Source organism: Prionailurus viverrinus, chromosome D1, assembly GCF_022837055.1.
Source record: "Prionailurus viverrinus isolate Anna chromosome D1, UM_Priviv_1.0, whole genome shotgun sequence".
In the NCBI taxonomy this organism is placed as follows: Eukaryota; Metazoa; Chordata; class Mammalia; order Carnivora; family Felidae; genus Prionailurus; species Prionailurus viverrinus.
The window spans coordinates 89,692,493-89,713,262 of record NC_062570.1 but is presented as its reverse complement, the minus strand read 5'-3'; the positions used below and the strand labels follow the sequence as shown (position 1 = coordinate 89,713,262).

At 44.8% G+C, this 20,770-nt stretch overlaps 1 protein-coding gene across 2 annotated transcripts in view; it reads right to left on the bottom strand.

Annotated features, from left to right (window-relative positions):
• The window catches only part of TRIM44 (tripartite motif containing 44), a 110,618-nt gene extending 107,634 nt beyond the window's left edge, over positions 1-2,984 (bottom strand). Inside the window, exon 1 of one of the 2 annotated variants that reach the window (XM_047877552.1) lies at positions 1,750-2,984. In XM_047877552.1, the coding sequence (XP_047733508.1) occupies positions 1,750-2,418 (669 nt within the window). In that variant the 5' untranslated portion in view covers positions 2,419-2,984. The remainder of the gene's footprint in view (positions 1-1,749) is intronic. The other variant, XM_047877551.1, reaches the window with a different exon arrangement.
• Positions 2,985-20,770: the final 17,786 nt, after the last annotated feature.

The window sequence follows — 20,770 nt, the reverse complement described above, 5'->3', positions numbered from 1 at the left end:
TACGAACAAAAAAACTGAAAGGGTATTTCACCAAAGGAGAAATACAAAAGATACACAAAGTCCTCAGTAACTAGAGGAATACAAATTTAAACCACAAGAAGATACTATCACATATCCACAAAATTGACAAAAATTTTAAATTCTATAATAGTAAGTCCTAAAGATACAGAACAACAGGAATTTTCACATACTCTTCCTGGCAATGTAAATTGGTACAACCACTTTGGAAAATAATTGGCAACATCTGGTACTATTTAAGATATGCACAGTCTGTGACCGGACAATCTAACTCCTAGGTTTATATTCCATTTAAGTATATGCAGATATGCACCAGGAGACCTGAACAAGAATGTCCACACCAACATTGTTTATGATAGGCAGAAACTCCAGAATTTGTAAGTCAAATTTCCATCACTGACAGAACAGGTAACTTGTGGCACAGTCATAAAATCGAATTCTACACAACAATGGAAACGAACAAACCACAGCCACCCACGGGACAAATCTCAGAAACACAGTGTTGAAAAAATGAAGCATAACTCAAAAGAATGCACAATAACGATATGATATCAATTGCGTCAAGTTCAAGTAAGTTTAAGAATGGGTGGACAGATGGATGGATAGATGGATGGATGCATGCATGCATGGATAGATAAGCAAGGAAATACCACCTCAGAAGTTGGATAATGGTTACTGGGAATGGGAACTGGTTATAATTGGAAAGGACACTGGGCTTCAATATTGCTACTAATATTCTATGTCTTAATCTGGATAGAGGTCACATCAGAATTTGCTCTATAATGACTTGTTAGACTGTGCACGTTTTCACACACTGCGTATTTTACAATAAAAAAGGAAAAATCTCATAAAAGAGATACTCATTAACCAGGTATTTGTTATTCCATCGCCAGCAATTGCAAGGTTGCTTAAGGAAACCAGTCATCATAATATGACAACATTCACTAATAACTTGATCATTCGGTTTCCTCCCTAGTTAACTCCAGCGATTTCTCTCACTGGCTGTAAATAACCACAATATAAATAAAAGGCAAATCACTTGCAAATCCATTCGCCCAGCAAATATTGATTAATGTCTACTACTTTCCAAACACGTCCAGGGGACTAGCAAGGTCCAAAATAGAAGGTCCTGCCCTCCCATCAAGACGGAGCACACAGGGACTCCCACTTGCATTCCAAGTTTGCCTCCAACCTCTCATCTTCCTTTCCAAATAAGTATCACACATGAAGAACCTAAAAGAAACTCAGGGTGCATATGACCTTAATAGGATACCACCATCTCCGAGGGTCTCCTCACTACAGAGGAACTACCTGGACTCATCTGGCCAAACCACAGTTTCCCGTGTTTTCAAGCAGGCAAAGAGACTGCCTTACCAAGTCAAGGCACTGGGCTCAACAAGGTGACGTTGTGGGAACTGGCTTACACGGAGTCAAAACTCCCAAGGAATGCTTCACCTGGGATCCAGGGACCAGTGGCTTGCAATTTTCCAGAGAAAAGTGTACACTAAGCTTTGTGTGTACATATATTTCCCTTGGGTCAGAGTCCAGAACTTTCATCTGATTCTCAAAGGAGTTCAACCAAAAAGGGGGAATAAGCACTGCTCCCAACAAGTTGCATAGACTGGCTTTTTAGGGTTACGGTGAAAGCGAACGTGGCCACAAGTGGGCCACCTGAGTTGACACCCAGGTGTCCTGACCTCTAGACCTACGCTCTCAACTCCCAATACTTACTCTTAGTTCCTCGAAGGCTTCATCTAGAGTGGAGAGCTGGTGGCCCTGGTGAGTCCCAATGACCGGACACAGGACACAGATAAGCTGCTTATCTTCCTGGCAATAGGTGCTCAAATCGAGCCCATGGTCCGGACACTTCCTCTTGGCCACTCTCTCCGCTTCCATTTCTATTTCTGGGTCAAATTCGCTTTCTGCCTCCGTTTCTCCCTCGGCCTCAGATTCTCCTTCTTGGTTGTCTTCCTCTGCTTCGCTCTCTTGCTCATCCTCCATCTCTTCCTCACTGTCGTCTTCACTGTCTTCATCGCTCTCATCCTCACTCTCTTCCTCCGTCTCGCTCTCTTCTTCGGATTCACTGTCTTCCTCGGACTCGCTCTCCTCCCCCACCTCGCTCTCTACATCCCTCTCATTCTCCACCTTGGCCTGGGCATCTTCCTTCGCGTCGCCCTGCGCGGGGGTGTCCGCGGTCCAGGCCGGGGCGGCGCCGTGGACGTACTGGGCCAGGTGGTGGCTGGGGAACTTCTGCCTGTGCGCCTCGGCGTGGCGGTGGCAGTAGCAGAAGGCGCACTCTCGGCACACTTCCTCGGCCCCGGGGGCCTCGTCTGGCTCGCACTCGTCACACGTGCCGTCGTGCGGCAGCTCCTCGAAGGCCGCGCCCACTCCGGAGGCCATGTGGCTGCGGTGACGCGGCCCAGGCCGCTGGGCCTCCGAGCTCGCCGCGGGGCCTCCTCCCGTCCTCCTCCCCGCAGGGGTCCCGTCCCAGGAACTGGCCACGCCGGGTCTCGGGACAGGCCTGGGGCCGCGGCGCCGCCGCCGCCCGCTCGCGCCAGGCGTAGGAGCGAGGGGCCTTCCCGCCGGCTCCGCCGCTCGGCGCCCGCTGCGCTTCCTCCCGCGGCGCGGGTACTTCCGGCGCGGCGGCCCCGCGCCCCCGTCGGCCCCCGCGCCGCACGCCTTCCTGCCTCGCGCTGCCCGGGGCGAGATCGCCGCGCCGCCAGCCCCGCCGCCCCGGTTCTGCTTTCCCTTTCCCTGTCAGCGGTCTCTTTTCACTTCCTGAGTCATTTAAAGTGGCAAGGGCCCTTTTCCGCGTTCTATGGGGGGAGCTCGGCAGCCCCGGATGGAGGGGGAGGATGGAGGAGGTCTCCCGCTCACTCCCGAGGCGGGAATCGGGCCCCGCCTCCCAGGGTCCCTCCCTGTAGGTGTCCACCTGACTTTTCAAGGCCGCTAGGCAGGTGTAAGTGGGTATTGATGGCAGTCTCTGTCCTTCCACTTGGTCGCCGCCCGTCCCAGTCCCCACCGCCCCGTGTTCCGCCAGGTGCTAGGACTGAGTGTTGTTTACCAGACCGAACCTGACCGCTTGGGATTTTATGAGGGCCCCCGGAAGGGTTGTGTTTGTTCTTTCAGGCTCAGGGAATTTCAGAGTCAGGCTGGGCAAACAGACACTTTCGATCCACAGCAATACTATACTTTGTCTATTTGCAAAGTCTATTTGCATTCCTGCTTCTCTGGGGCTCAGAATCTCTAGGGTGGCAACCTGAATGCCTTTTTTTTTTTCCTGAGAGCTTGCTTGCCTTGGGTTTGGCTGAGATGTCAGGTGAAGCAAGTGAGGAGAGAGGATTTGTCCAGTGAGAGTTCCAACGTGCAGTCATTTTGCTTTATGTTAGGAGACCGCCCAGGTCCAGATTGGGATTCCAGAGAAATGAAAGGGACTGTTATTTATTAACCGGTTCTGAAGTGCCAAGAATTGGACCAGATCTTTTCGTGTCATTTTAAAAGCTAGTTTTGGAAGATCCACTGCCGGAGGGCTCCCAATTCTCAGTACTACAACTTATTGGCTTTGTGATCATGAAGAAGTTAATTGATCATTCTGTGTTTCGCTTTTTAAAAACATACATAAAGTGGAAATAATGGTAATCTCAACCTGCTGGGGCTCCTTTGTGGATGAAATGTAAAGGTGCCTGCCTTGTAGAAGTATTCACTACATTTTAACTATTATTATTGGCTCAAATTCTATTTAGTTGCCCATATTGGAAGGAAGTTTTAACCATATTTTTAACGCATTAGGCATTATTGGCTAGACGCTGGTAGCATAAGCACCCCCCCCCCCTTAAACCTCTACCCCATATCTAAGTCTCTCCAAGACTAAGAGCTTTTGTTTTGTATGTAGGAGAGGAAAAGGACATTTTGATCTAATCCAGGGAGAGGCTGAGGTATGGTTGAACAGAATGGAGGGGAATGGAATGGTGTTTGTTTTCCGTTGATTCACTTCTATAATTTTGAGCTGGGATTTCCATTTGAGTTTCACAAAATGCCAGGGGCATGGGGTGAGGTAAAAATCATTTAAAATCATTTTTAATGTCTTCACATATGTAATGTATGCTTCATTTGGGTGCAGCTTTTGTCCAAGACTTATGTTTTTGAAATCTTTTTTTTTTTTTTAACCTCAGAGTAATTGTATAGAATTTTGGGGGGGGGGGGGGATCAGAAGGAAGGTTTGTTTTATTCCAATTCCATGCGCATTTCTACTTTCTCCAGTTCACTTCTTTGGAAATCATTTCTGTGCCTGCATTTGAAACAGGGATTGATGCATCATTCTGAAAAAAAAAAAAAGTCAACAAATGTCAACTCAAATATCAGCAATAGTATACCTAGTGAATAGTGTTTCCTGCTTGCTAATTTCCACCACCCCAGGCTTAAAAGAAACAGCAGCCTATACAAACATACTGTTATCGCAGCTAGAAAATATTTTTTTCAGTGAAAACAATTTTTTAATGTCTTAAGAGAACATTTCTGTGTCCAGGGTCTTTGGTGGAGAGGGACGTGTGTCTTTTGTTGTCATTATTATTGTTGTTGTTTGTCCTTAACTTTATCTGAGGGAAAGTTAAAAGATCATACTGTGCAGTTCAGTATCTAACATTTCACAATCTTTCTTTGAACTCTCTGCAATAAGAGGATCTTAGAGGCAGAAGTTGATGGAATTGTTAAAAAGGGACTTCATAAAGTTCTGGTAATGGGGTGTGGTTGACTCCATGAGATGGACCTTCTGTCCCCCTCAGCACAGAAATCAGAATGGTCTGATTCCCCAGGAATCTTTGGGAGCATCCAGAGATAGAAACTTTGTTATATTAATGTTTTTGCTTAGAAAATAACCTCAAAAAGTAGCAGCTTAAAACAGTAAACATTTATGATTTCCTACTATTTCTGTGAGCCAGGAATATGGCAGTCGCTTAGCTAGGTGGTCTAACTCACAATCTTTTAAGAGATTTCAGTGAAGATGTTGCCTGGGGCTATAGTCACTTAAAGTCTTGACTAGAAATGTTAAGATTTGCTTCGAAGACAGCTCACTTATTCGGCTGTTGGCAGGAAGCTTTACCACTTTCAATTGGGCTGCTTGAGTGTCCTCATGACATGGCAGTTGAATTCTCCCAAAGCAAGTGATCCGAGAGAGGGCAAGGTAGAAGATGGAATGTCTTTTATGGCTCTAAGCTCAGAAGCCACACATCATCATTTCTGACATAGCCTGTTAGTTACAGAGATCAGCCCTATTCATTGTGGGAAGATACTACACAAGGGCATAAATATCAAGAAGTGGGGATCTTTGGGTCATTTTTGATGCTGGCTACCGTGTTCTACCCTCAGACCCCTAATGATTCACATCTCTCTCAAATGCAATTCACATTCACTTCCTCCCAAGGTGCCCAAAAGTCTCGACCCATTACATCATCAGCTCAAACTCCAGAATTTTATCATTTAAATCAGCTGCAGCTATGGAGGAAGCTTCTAGTGTCTTAAATGCAGCTCCTCTCAAGTATAGTTCCCCTTCATCTGAATAATTATGTTTCTGCATGCTGCCAATTTAACGATGGTGGGACAGGCTTAGGATAACTGGTACAGACACTCCAGTTCAAAAAGGAGAAAAGACAGGAGACACAAAGGAGTCACTGGTCCACAGCAATCCTATAATCCAGTCGGACACATGTTAGAAATTCTTTGATTAGAGCTCAGTCCTACTTATGCCAGGGAATGGCTCTCTATGGCTTTTGACTTTACCCTGTGGGCTCTTCATTCCACTTTCTGAGTCATCTTAACTTTTCTGTGAAAAGTAGCCATGTGTGCAGCTAAGTAATTTACCAGTCTGCTTCCTGCAAGTAGAATTTAGGGGGCCGAAAGACCCCTTTTCATTTTGTACTGTCTCTGTCCCCCTAGTCCATGCTGGCAGTATTTCTGTATTTCTCAATACAACTCTTTTAAAATGTTGTGAGTTTCCTATGAATGTAATTGAGGCACCACTCCATTGGACAGAAGCCATACCCATACCCTTCTCTTTGGGATAAGCCCTTCTCTACTCTGGAGAGTCCCTCTGCTAAAACTGCTGAGGCACAACACTCATCAGCTTCTTTGAATCCCTGTTGTTTGTCTGAATGATTCTCTCTGAGTCACTGCTGTAGACCTTTTTGAGGTCTGAACAAAGGGTTCTATAGCCACACTGTCAGATCCATTATTTGATGATGTGCTCCTTGAAGTATCCTAGAGTTTATTTTTGAGTGGAAACCGTTTCTTCATTTCAGCATTATTCGTCATCCAGAGAAGATGGGAATTTTCTAGTCTAGCAAGTTCTGGGCTTCTTTTTAGCCCTTCTTTAGATTTTTCTCCTCACATTTTGCTATAATAAGGAAGAAGACATCAGTCAGCACCTTCAACACTCTACCTGGAAATACACTGAGCTAGAACACTCCATTAATTAGACACATTTTGTACTTTCTACATCCCTCCAGATGACAGTGTTGCTAAACTTCCTGCCACTGTGTTACAAGGACCCCTCTCCTCCAGTTTTCAATAACCGTTTCCTTATTTCCCCTAAAGCCTTCATCTACAGCCTTCTCAAAGGCCATCAGGATTGTACTCACAGATTCTTCAAGACTTTAAGGGCTTTCGCTGACACTCTCTCCCAAGTCCTTCCAGCTTCCCCCACTGTCCAGTTCCAAACCCACTCCAACATTTCAGGTTTCTCTTACAGAAGCACCTCACACATCATAATAAAATAATGCATTCGTTGTTTACGAGTGTATAATAAATTACCCCAGAACTCTGAATCATCTTGAGGGCTGACTTACTGGCTTTGGTGCTGTCTTCCCATTGTGGTTAGCAACACATGGAAGGCATCTCCAGATGCTACTGCCGGAAGGCAGAAGACACTCCTTGCTACTCCTGTGGAGGACACGGAAGCTTGCATTTGAGACCAACCTGTGTGTGGGACTTGTAGAAATAAATGTTGTATTCCTAGAAGAAACAGGTGTCTCTTAATTACATGGGTGATAGCTCTTCAATTATTAGACATTTGAACTCTACACACATGAGGAAACCTATGTGCAGAGAGGTGAAGAAACCTGTTGAAGTTTACCCAGCCGGAAGTTGGCCTAGTTGGGATTCAAACTCCGATCTAACTCCATCTCACCAGACTCACCTGTGGTATAAATAGGTGATAACTGGGGCGCCTGGGTGGCGCAGTCGGTTAAGCGTCCAACTTCAGCCAGGTCACGATCTCGCGGTCCGGGAGTTCGAGCCCCGCGTCAGGCTCTGGGCTGATGGCTTGGAGCCTGGAGCCTGTTTCCGATTCTGTGTCTCCCTCTCTCTCTGCCCCTCCCCCGTTCAAGCTCTGTCTCTCTCTGTCCCAAAAATAAATAAACGTTGAAAAAAAAATAGGTGATAACTGCTTCCCCATAACCTCACCTGTCTTTCCCTTCCACCTGTGACATCAACTTCTATCCCCTTCACCTGTTCCAAAGAGATGACCTGGGTTTAGTAAGATTCATACCATGGCACATTTCATTTCAGAAAAACATCTAGAAGTTGAGAGGGAACAGTGTAGAATTTCTAAGTCCGCTGCTTCGGGTAAGGTTTTTGCACCCCCTCAGCTGGTCCCATTCTTATATCATTAGACTGTCATTTTAGTGACTGGTTTCATTCCCCCTGCCCTAAGCCCCTGAGATCACCTAAATCTCCTCTCATGCTGTTATCGTATTAGCCAACACCTTATCCTATTAAAGTCAGCGCAGTGAAATATGTTATCCCCTGGCCAATCCCAACCCTACCGAAGTATAAAGAAGAAAGCCTCTATGCCTGAGCCTCTTCTTTTGCTCAGAACTCTATTGAAGATGAATACCAAAATGGTGCATTGGCCCAACACTCTTCCGAATATTTTCATTTCATCCAGTTCTTACGAGTGATTCACTGCTTACTGATACTGGAATGCTCTAAATACCTCTCCCCTTTAAAAAAAAAAGTATGTGTAAGGACAACCCCAGACAAGCTCTGACTGAGCTATTTTAATTACATTCATTTGGTATTTTACTTGCTTAGTAGTGTTAAATAACTCCAAATAATAAATAATAAACAAATAATAAAACAAATAATAAACAAATAATAAAAATACCTCATTTTCTTTTTTTCTTAAGTTTATTTATTTATTTTGAAAGAAAGCATGAGCAGGGGAGGGACAGCAAGAGGGGGAGTGAATCCCAAGCAGGCTCTGTGCTATCAGATCAGAGCCTGTCGATCTCATGAACCACAACATCATGACCTGAGCCGAAATCAAGAATTGGACGCTTAACCAACTAAGCCACCCAGGTGCCCCCAAATACCTGATTCTCATAACCACCATGCCCTTCACACTCAGAATTCAAGATTCCATAGATACATGTTTTGGTTTTCTTCAGAGGCTTTCTACAAAGTCCCTGACAGTGGATGTCCCCGTTTTAACATGTGGAAATTAAATGCCAGGCAAGTTATTTACAAGAACATGCAGTCATAGGGGCGCCTGGGTGGCTTTGGCAGTTGAGCGTCTGACTTCAGCTCAGGTCGTGATCTCTCGGTTCATGAGTTCAGGCCCCGCCTCAGGGCTCTGTGCTGACAGCTCAGAGCTTGGAGCCTGCTTGGGATTCTGTGTCTCCCTCTCTCTCTGCCCCTCCCTCGCAAAATGAATATAAACATTAAAAAAACTTTTTTAAAGAACATGTGGTCACAAAAAAACAAAACAATTTCTAAAAAGTGTGCATATGCAATATGCTACTCACAGCAATAAAAGGTGAAACTTTAAAAAAAGAAAAAAAAAAAGAATATCCAGTCAATTGTGAGTTAATCTCTGACTTCCTGTGTGGTCTTCAAGCCAGGTCCCTAATCCCTGGGTGATGCTAATTCCTTTTTTTTTTTTTTTTTTTTTTGTCAAAATTATATTTTCAAACTTCTCTCCTTGGAAATGTTTTCGTAGGGGTGGTCTTGGCTTTTATCTGAGTGGGCTGCAGGGAACAAGGGCGAACACTTAATCATCTGTAAGATCAGTACTTGGGGAGTGAGAAAAATCCCCAAATTTGCCTTCCGTTACTCCAGTTGGAAAAGCAGTCACCTATGGACAGGAACTAATTAAAGACTTTGTGTTTCAGCAGTTAGTGCACTACCTTGTAAATCAGAGATTATGAAGGGAAATCTCCCCGAGGCTTGTTCTCTCCATTTATTTATTTATTTTGGAACTCAGGTGCAGATGAGCTAATCATGCTACACAGATCACAATCCACCTTAACTCTGTGCAAGAGAGCTTTCTTATTTCATTTCATTTTGTTTTAACTTTATTTTATTTTCCCTTTCTCCAAACCTCACTTCCATTCCCCCAACTTCTTCTGACAGAAACTCTCTCTGTGTTCAATAAATGTCCTTGAAAATGTATGTATCTTTAAAAAGTATTCTATCATTTTGTGTATTTGTTAAACTTTACATACACAGGACACTCAAGAATTCTTTGTTTCTTTTTTTTTTTTAAGTTTATTTATTTACTTTTGAAAGAGAAAGAGAGCATGAGCACAAGCCAGGGAGGGACAGAAAGAGAGGGAGAAAGAGAAAGGGAGAGAGAGAAGGATCCCAAGCAGGCCCCACAATGTCAGCACAGAGCCCTATGTGGGGCTCAAACCCACGAACCATGAGATCATGGCCTGAGCCGAAATCAGCAGATGCCTACCCAACTGAGCCACCCAGGCGCTCCTTTTTCTTTCTTTCTTTCTTTCTTTCTTTCTTTCTTTCTTTCTCTCTTTCTCTCTTTCTCTCTTTCTCTCTTTCTCTCTTTCTTTCCCCCCAATGCTGTGATTGTTAAAACCTTGGATATCTACTCTTTGACATTTGGTATTTTCTAAATTTCTAATTTTCTTCTATCTAATGGATATAAAGTGTTAACTCATTGTCGTATTATAATTTGCATTTGGGGGATTGCTAACAAAGATGAATAGCTCTTTATACTTTTGTTATATGATGTCAAATGACAAAACTAAAACAATGTTGTAGTGAATTCAATGTCCTTTATTCAAGGGAAAACATTCCATGGATTGGGTGAGTACATGCCCCATAAGCAGTGGAACACTCTTCCCGAGGGATTTTGGGCAAGAGCAAGTTATTAGAGCATTAGAAGCAGCAAAGCAGAAACAGGGCACGATTGGCTGGTATTATATATCTGGCCTTATTAAAAAAAAAAAAAAAAAAAAGGAACAAGGAAATAAGTATAGAACCCAGAGTTGACTTGGTGTTTGGAGATTAGCTAACTGGATATATTCCATTTCTGGCCAAGTAAAACATTTACAGGAGCACAAAAGTTTGAGGACGTGGCATCCTGGGCAGGAACAGGCTCCATCTTGGGCCTAAAAACTTATTTCAACAATGAATAACGTATCTTTAGCTTTTGCCTTGTTTTGATTAAGTTATCTGCCATTTTCTCATTTTCTGGCAGGGTTTTCTTGTACCTTCCAGATGGTACCCCTGGTCAGTTTTAGACGCTGGGAATATCTTCTGATCTGTCACCCATCCACTAACATTGTCTATAGCCGTGTCCTTTTCAAATAGAGATCTAATGTTTTGATGTAGTCAAATCCATCTTGTTTGAGAAGTCCTGTCTGCTGCGAGATCATACAGCTTCTTCTACCTTTGTTTTCACTCTTCACATCGAGGTCCATCTGGAGGACACCTTTGTATACAGTCTGAAGTGCCAATCCAACTTTATGTTATTCTCTAGAGTGAGACAGTTTTGTCAATATCTGTATTCAATTTCTAAGCCTAACCAGGAATGAAGAAATTTGTATTATGGGAGGTGCCACAACGAAGTGACTAAGAGTAGAGGGTGATGGGCAAGTAACAAGGAGACTTATTGCCCTTAATATGCTCCCTAGAAGTGGCACCTTTCCACAAAAGTTTTAAGGTAATATATTGGCCTAGTAGTCCTTGAGACTGTAATGATGAGACATCAGAAGAGTGGAATTGGTTAGAAGAAGAGGCTCCGGTTGGGAAAGACAGATTAAACCAGAAGGGACCTAGGGTCAAAAGTGGGAAAAGCCGTCTTGAAAACTCTTGAGGTAGCCTCTTCTGATGAGGGTGAAATGTGGAGTAAAGACAGGTAGTTTTAGAGTGGGCCATTTGTTCATTCACTCATTTATTCATTCACTAAGGTGTTTTTTTTTTTAAGTTTATTTATTTTTGAGGGAGAGCATGCATGTAAGCAGGGGAGGGCAGAGAGTGAGGGAGAGACAATCCCAAGCAGAGATCAGTCAGCACAGAGCCCAACACAGAGCTCAAACTCACGAACCGTGAGATCATGACCTGAGCCGAAATCAGGAATCTTACGCTTAACCAACTGAGCCACCCAGGTGCCCCCCCCACCCCCCTGCTGCCCCTGAATCCTTCACTAGGTTTTGATTGCCTTCCCTGAGCCGGGTACTCTTCCAGCCTCTGAGGATGCAACCACAAAACGAGACTGACAGGATTACTGCTGCCGGTGCACTTGTATTTCTGTCATAAACTGACATTCTTACATTTCTGGGCCCCTCTCTACATTACCGCCCACATAATTCTTCCAAAATGCCGATTTCATTAAGATACACTGATCTTATGAACTTTTATCAGATTTCCATTGCCTGCTGCAGACTTGGCATGTAACCCAAGGTCATCCGTGATTTGACCACTTGCCTAACTCTCCCACTTCACCTCTTGCTGAGCTCCACGGGCTGGTCTCCAGTAGAACAAACCATCGCATACACTAACCTCAGGTGACCCCAATGTAAGGCGATTCCCCCATCTTGTCATGACAAGAGCACCCCAAAAAAGCTCTAATGGCCTGCTTGACTGTATAAATGTTTGGGGATATCGCTGAAGAGCCTAAATAGCTACCAGTAATATTTAACATATTCACTTAAACAACCAGGAGATAACCTGATAAAATGAGAGACTTTGGAAGAAATCAAATATAAGATGGCCCCTTTCCAAAAAATACCCGGGAGGAGCATCTCGCCTTACAATTTGGCCATGAGGAGCGATTGCTTTCTATGGTTCCCTAAACCATGCCGTGCCTTTCCAAACCACCATGTCTTTGCCAATATTCCCTCTTCCCATAATGCACTGCCTCGGCTCTTTCCCCCAGCTGCTACCTACCAGTGGGCCCTGTAGCACCATTGTTACTGTGCTTCACACATCACAAAGCTATTACATGGCTCCCACACACACTGTGGACTCCTTCGGGTCAGGGGCTGCGTCTTTTCACCCTGGTGTCCTTGGCATGCTTCATAACATCTAGTATGCAGTTCTCTTCCACGAGACCTGATGGGGTGGGCTGACAGTGAACCATGATTGAGGGGTTCACCGTGCGATGTATTATCCAAACCGGACACCCGGAGAGCGCAAACGAGCACTATTGACGATCCTACCAGGACACGAGGAACGGACCCAAACTGACGTGGGTACACTGGGTGGTGCAGTCATCCTAATAAGGTGACGAGGGCAGGCAGCCTTGGGTTTCTCAGCCCACAATCATCGGCCAATATTTTTTACCTTTCACCCGTCCAGCTTCCTTCCTGCGTATCCCCTCTTTTCCATTGCTCTTTCCTGCCTTACTTTCTCTGTCCTTGCTCAGCAAGACTCAGACAAACTTGCTAAACCACAACACTACAATTTTCATCCTTCCTTTCACGAGGTAATTTAAGGGCGAGAAGAGCACACAGGATCCTGACGTCGTGTGTATGGCGCGTGGGGGGCAGGGCAGCAAACGCCATGATTATAGCTCTTGGGAGGGATCAAAACTCAAGACCTTTTTTTTTTTTATTTCTCACCTTAAAAGGGGTCTTGGTGACCCGAGCGAACGCCCAGTAAGTAGAAACTCTTAGAAGGAAGGAAACATATGTGCGCTGTCTTCGTCCTGAAGCCCATCATGACCTGGAGGCACAGTTAAGACATGAAATGCAGAGTCAGGCCGAAGGGCGTCACTGCATCATGCAAGAAAGAGAATCTTGGTAGGTTGGGAAAACGCCTTTGTGGGTCCGTGCAAGCCGTGTTCCAGGACAGTGATAAGAGCAACACTTCAGAACCTGCTAGATCTAGATTTGAATCCTGACTGCACCTCCTGCCTAGCTGAGTGACTGTGAGCAAGTTTTATTTATTTTTTTTTATCTTCTTTAAACTTAGTTATCTTATTTTTTTAAATGGAGGGTTACATCAGACCTACTTTGTGGGCTCACATGTGAAGATTGAGTGAGATAATGCATTTAGCACTGTGCCAAGCATATAATAAACACTGGCTCAGTGCAGGCCGTTACATTATATGCACATCAGCAAGAGTTGCAAATGCACTCGTTTTGTCTGTATGAAAATAGTTATGCCGGGTTTAATGATCGGTGACCTGAGAAAGCAGAAATCGGGTGCCTACCGTGTGTCTGCCACCATGGAGCTAGGAGGCTCTTAGCTAGTTATTTCATTTCGTTGGTTGTTTAGTCTCCTCTGCGAAATGCGTGAACGGGAGATGGTTCCTGTTTCAATTACCCATTGCTATGCCACACACCACCCCGAAACGTGTTTGGCTTAAGCCAATAATGATTCAATCATTCTCAGGATCTCGTGAATTGCCTGGGCTCGGTTGGGCGGTTCTTCTGCTTTGTATGGCGTAGGCCGTGGTCGTTCAGGCAGCTGCTTGCAGCTGGGTGCCCACCTGGAGCTGGAACATCCAGAATGGTGTCACCCACATAGTTGGCAGCTGTGTTTGTCAGCTTCGGTTCTCCGTCATCCTCCGGGGCCATTCTCTTTCTCCACGGCCCTCCAGCCAGATAACTGAGACTCAGAACGTGGCAGCAGGCTTCCAAGAAGGCAAAAACGGACGCTTCAAAGCGTCTTCGGGTCTGGGTCATGTGTCACACAGTGTTATTTGTAAAATATTTGTCAAAGCAAGTCGGAGGCCAGCCAAGGTTCATGGGGGAAGGAAGAGACTCCTCCTGAAGACTTTCAAAGTCACATTATGAAAAAATGTGCAGGGTGGTACCGATTACTGTGACTCCTTTTCCAAGCAATCGCCGTAATCCCTATGGTACATGTTGGCTCTGACCCTCCATATTTAAACCTAAAGTTTCAGGGCAATCCCACTTCTTGATTTGGTTTATGGACTCCATGAATTCCCCAGGGAGCATCTAGGGGGCTCCAGGATTTGAAACCTTCTCTGCTCTCAATTTAGCCCAAATAGAAATCCATTGTTTTTGTCAACCAGTATCCTCTCTGCTTCATTCTGGTGACCAAAATCCAGGGACCTGGTGCAGACACAGCCGGGTAACCAAAATGTCACCCCCCCATTCTTCCTGATCCCCCCCCCCCATTTTTCCAGTTACTTACATGTTAGTATCCTCAGATATGAGGCATGAACCTTCCAAAAGCTAGACATGTGACCCAGCACCGGCCAATGAGACATCAAGGCAAATCTCATGGGTGAACTTCCGGAAAAGATTCTCCTTCCCAAACAGAAGTAAAAGACTTGTAGGGAGAAAGCTCTGTCTCTTCTTTACTGATTTATGATCTCGTTGTGTGAAACTGGCTGTGGAAGCCACTTTGTGATCATGAGGGGTAACCCTAAAGGACCACAGAGAAGTGCCTAGACCCCTGACATGATATTAAGTTCTGGATTTATCCAATCCTGAACTGCCTACCACTGAACTTCCTGTTACATGAGATAATAAATGAGTCCGTTACCTATGCTCAAAAGTATCCCTCCCCCACCCCTCTGAGTGTATATGTTTCTAGTGATGTTGACTCCACTCCTAACTCCAGGAAGAACACATAACCTATTACTAAGCAACTAGCACATGCCTTCACGGGACCAAGTAGTTACTTCACAGATGGACCAGGGACTCCGGCAGAGCCAATGAGGGACAATGCAATTTATCTGGGGACCTTTGGAAAAAGGACTTTTTATTCCTGCTGCACCTAAAGGCTGATAGGATATAGCAGCTAGAGCCACTGTGACTGTTCTACCATCCCATGGACTTGAAGACTCAATGAGGAAGGCAGACTCAAGAAAAAAAAAGAAAGAAAACAGATTCTCGACAAGATCACAGAAGTTCTGCATCCAGCCATGCCTGAAGCCCTCATCTTGCATTTTTCCCAATTTATTTGACCCTCCCTTTTTAGAATAAGCTGTCCTGGTGGGCTTTTCTGTCATTTGCAAGGAAAAGACTCCTAACTGAGGAAGTGTGGCTATTCATTAAGAAACCACCCACCGAGTCTCCACTTTGATTTTAGGGTGTTCGCTGCAACTTTTATCTTGAGCCTGTGTTCCTCAGCCAATTTCGTCTACTCCTATAGATATTCTTGCCACCACATGTAATTCTAGGGTCTAGTCATTAAGAGTAAGGCCTTGGGACTTGGCTTGGCCTTGGGTTCAAATCCCAGCTCTGCTACTGATTGGATCTGTGACCTCAGGCAGGTCATTTAAGTCCCATTAAGTTCTTTAGCTTTGGCATGTTTAAAATTAGGATAATAATGGTGCCTGCCCCCTCCCAGGGTTATCGTGAAGATAAAAGTAGGGAATGCATGCAAAATGTTTAGTCAGCATAGTGTGTGGCACATATGAGGCTCTCACAAATGTTTGCTATTTTCAATGAAAACATTATCTAAGGTGATAGGCAGAGTAATGATCCCTACAAAGATGTCTCTGTCTCAATCCTCAGAACCTGTGAATATGTGGTTTCACTGCAAAGGGGAATTAAGACTGCAGATGGAATTGAGGTTGGTAATCAGCCGACCTTATAATAAGAAGATAAATCCCGGATTATCCAAGTGGGTCTAATGTAATCACAAGGGTCCTTAAAAATGGACAAGGGGGCAGAGGAGGTAACCAGAGTGATGTGTTGTAAGAAGGTCTCGATCTGCTGTTTCTAGCTTTGAAGATGGAGAAAAGGGGCCACCGGCCAAGGAATGTGGGCAGCCTCCACGAGCTGCCAAAGACAAGGAAGCAAATTCTCCGCTAGAGCCTGCAGGAAGGAGTGTAGCCATGTTGACCACTGGACTTTAGCCCAGTGGGACCTGCCACTGAGCCCCTCCTCTACATCCTTCTGTGACTGCTACCACGGACTCAGTGACCAACAAGAAAGTCATAGCTCTACCTGCATGGAGCTTCCGAAGTATGTATTCTGTGGCACCAGGGTCTTTTGAAATCCTATTTGGTAACAAGCATGGGAGTTGCCAATGAGAACAAGAAGGTGTAAGTCCAGGCAGCTATGGGGCCGAGATGTGGCAGAGAACCCCATGAAGAGGGAAAGTAGTGGGTGAATATGGGTCGTTAACTGGAGCAAAAGCTGAAGCAGCAGATGTTTGCGACTCCACCTAAGATGGCGGTCTTGGGGTAGAACCAGAGTCTGGTTCCTCCATGCAGGGACATCAGGGAGGAGAGAAATGGCAGTTTTGATAACAAGGGGCTGTGAGAAGGGGACAGGAGGCATGAAAATCACACCCTCTATGTACCTTCAACCCTTGCCACAACCTTTCAAGAGATGTTATTAGGCCCCTCTCCTGGAGAAGAAGATCAAGGCTCATGGAAATGAGGTAGTTGACCATATTTACACAATAAGCAAATGGTGAAATGGAATTTTAAAAACTTATTATAATTTTTCCTAACGAAGAACCACAAATCCTCCCCGTTTTCACCCAATGTCGACTTAGTTGTTTCAATGTTCTTTATACACTGTCCATCTCACGTTGTAAATTATTTGGGGGACCAAACTGTCTGGGCTTATTGGCTCAGAACAGTACACCAGGAAGCGTTATGCTTAAAACCATATTTCATCAATCCTTAGATGCCATCGGTTGAAATACGCACTAATTCTTCCGTACAGCGCGAGGAAAGAAAACACGGTGAGGACCGTAAGACCTCGCAATTTGAGAGGTGTCAAACATGGAAGAAATATGCATCTTGGAGTCCGTAAAATACAGTAAAAAAAAAAATTTTTTTAAGGGTGTTGGAAGTGTCAAGTCCCCTTTTGCCAATCTACTCCCAGCCTTACCATGATTTAGTTTTAACTCAAAATGTTTTTTTATTGAAATATAATTCACATACAGTGTTAATTTCTGGTGTCGAATATGATTCAACAATTCTATATATCACTCGGTGCCCATCACCATGAGTGTACTCTGAATCCTTTTTATCTATTTCACCCGTCCCCCCACCCACTTCCCCTTTGGCAACCACAAGCGTGTTCTCTGTATTTAAGAGTGATTTGTCTCTTTTTACCTTTGCTTCTTCATTTTGTTTCTTAAATTCCACATATGAATGAAACCACATGGCATTTGCACTAAAATGTCTCAAGTAAGTTCCCTTTGAGCAATTCTATTGGAAATTTTTTCATTGTTCAAAATATAGTACTGTTAAGGAGACACCTGGGTGGCTCAGTTACGTATCTGACTTCAGTTCAGGTCATGATCTCATGGTTCATGAACCAGCCCCGCATTGGGCTCTCTGCTGTCAGGACAGAGCCTGCTTCGGATCCTCTGTTCCCGTCTCTTTGCCCCTCTCCTGCTTGTACGCTCTCTCAAAAATAAATAAACATTTTTAAAAATTTAAAAAATACAGTACTGTTAAGGATTATCTCCATAAACATTAATAATGAAATATACACCTTCTTGTGTGCGGGACGCTGTGCTAGGTACAATAAATGTACTATCCCTCTTGATTTCTCATGATCATTTCATGAATAATTAGGCTTTTACTATTGCCATTTGCACATGAGACAATTGAGGCTCACAGAAGTTCAGTTCCTTGTGCAAGGCCACCCAGCATGTAAATGGCAGAGACAAGACTTGAGTCTCTGCCTGGGACTTCAGTGCCTGTGCCCATAACCACTGTTTTTCGTATAAGCAACAACGGGGTGGGGCTGGGAGCGTCTATTTTCCTTTATAAAAAATTCTGCAAACATAACTCTTTGCATCGTATAATTAATGTCTGCTCTCCCTCAGTCTCCCCGAGCCCGTTATCCCTCCAATAAGTGTTTTTCCTCCCAGTACTCATTTGTTCTTATTCTCTTACGGATCAGTCTCCAGAATTTTAATCATTCTTGGCTCACTTCTCTGACAACCGTACCAAAGACATGTGCTGGAATTGCAGTCAGAACAGTGCCCTGAAAAACGTAAAAAAAAAAAAAAAAAAAAAAAAAAATCAACAACCAACTTTTATAGTTCATCTGATCCGCACAGGAAATTAGAAAACACCCCATACTTAACTGGAAAAATACTTGAAATGAAATGAAAAGTGAGGTTTACTGTTACTTAGATTTTGATTAAAAAATGTTTATCCCTTATCTAAGGCTCAGGGACACTGGAAATGAAGGAGCTGAAGGCTCGCTTTATAGAACTTTAATGATCTTCTCTTATTATGTTATATTACTGTTTCCTAAGCCTGTGGTCAAATACAATAGCTTTATTAAAGCTGTGATTCAGTTAGAAAGGGGAATGAATTTTTCTGCCACCAGAGCACTGGTTGGAGGTGAGAGAAGGTGCTGGCACTGGTGGAAGAAAGCTCTTCTCCACAGAGGGCTGGGGGCCAGGGGCTCACGCAGCATTGGGGGGGGGGAGGGGGAGGGGGCGGATTTGGGAATGGATTCTTCTTCCTAGGAGCCAAGCTTTCCTGAGTTCACTGTGAAACAGCCCCGGGGGTATTAGCTTCTGGTCCCTGGGAGAAGGAAAACAACCCAAAGCGGAGAGTTGCAATTTGAATGCAGGATAAAGCTGCTAATGTTCCGTCTCAAGTTCTCATGCAGGAGGCGTTGATATAGTGATAAACTATATCACATTTATGGAGCATTTGCTTGGGGCCAGGCACTGCTCTAAGCACCATGCGTTTGTTACATCATTTAATCCCCTCAACAACCCCATCAGGTGGATACTATTATCCCTTGCATTTTACAGGGGAGGAAAGTGAGGCAGAGAAGAGAGTTAACACAAGTTCACACAATAAGTGGTGGCGCCAGGATTTGAACCGACATTTCTATTCGACTCCAGAGCCCATACGTGTGCTTGGCCGTGACACTGCACGGCTAACTCCCCACCTGCTTTTGCCAGCAGGCCTGGCACCCTGGAAGCTACTAAGGAGTGGGGGCGGGGCAGCCTCTGAGACACCCAGTAACCTCAATGCAGCCTGAGAAAAGACGGATTTGGAAGGAAATTGTCGTGGCCTCCTAACCCAAGCAGGACCGGCTCCCTTTGAAGGGAGAGAAACGAAGCAATTTCAAAGAGTCGGGGGGAGGTTAGAGGTCAGGGCTAAGCCACCGTAGCTAAGTGATGTAGCAATGCAAGCCTGTCATTGCTAAAGTGACAAAATAGAATATCAGGACACATTCAAAACAACCTCACATAATTATTATGGAAATTAACTGTTGCTATTTCTGAGACATTTTTGCCATGCATGTGAGGGACATAGGACATCATAAACAATTACTGAGGGGACAGAGGATGAGGAATTGAGACTTGGGGCAGTCATCCGACCTCGGCCAAGTTACCTAACCTCTCTGAGCCTCGGCTCCCTCATTTGTAAATGGAGATATTAGCAGCATCTACCTCCTAGCATCCTCTAAGGCTTAAATGATGGTAATGTAGGCAAAGTGCGTGGCCTCATGCAGAGTGCACAGAAAGTGCCCAGTATATGAATATTTGAATTCCTTCTGCTCCTCGGTCAATCCCACCTGCTATGAAACTGAGTCCCATCTGTTTTGAGGGAAATACATTATTTACGCATGAAGGGGGGGGGGTCTGAATACCAGCAAATATTTACTGAGTGTCCTCTATGCCGAGGGAGGGTGTTGGATGCCAGAAATATAGCAAGACTCTCTTTGGCACTGGGTGTTTACAAAAAACCAAGAGGCATTTTCCGATTCTGAGAATAGTTTGGGCCTCCTGCTCCATATTCCTATTATGCCCTATCCTGCCTCTTTCCTACTTACGATTGGCAATGCCTGACTCCCACCAGACTATAAGCCTCCCTGAGGAAGTGACTAATTAATGCCTCAAGGGTGCATGTCAGGTGGCTGAGGGGGAGGGCACTCGGGGTAAGAGGCCCCCAGATAAGGGGAAGAGCTAGTGTGAAGTCTCAGAGTCAGTACAGAATGAGGCATGTCAAAGCACTGAAAACCAAAATGATCCAGTCTGGCTGGAGCTCAGAGAGCAAGGTATGATTGGTGTTAGGTGAGTGAGGTCACAGAAAGAGCCGGAGGTGGGATTATGGAGGTTTTACAGCTCAGTTGTGGAAGCCAGCTCCTCAGGCGAGCCCCAGAGATTAGTAGCAGCTTCATAGCACTGTTTGAAGTCTAGACATTAGGCCCCAGAATGGTAGAATCGTGTGTGTGTGTGTGTGTGTATGTTTCTATTATTCTAGAAAAGGTAAACAGGAAAACAAAGGCCACTCAATATACTCCACGATGGAAGGTTATGGTTCAGGGAATCAAAGTTTTACAAAACTGAGCTGAGGGTGGGAGGGATGACAGAACAAAGGTCAGAAAAGCAACTGCTGGGATTTAGGACACACTCCCCCCAAATATGGCACCTTGGCATGGCGAGCTGAAAGAATTTGAGAAAACAGCAAAACAGGAACCTCATGCAACCGCCCCGTTTCTTCCCTCGAACAGATTGGGAAACTCCAGGGGCACCTGGGTGGCTCAGTTGGTTAAGCTTCTGACTTCGGCTTGGGTCATGATCCTCTGGTTTA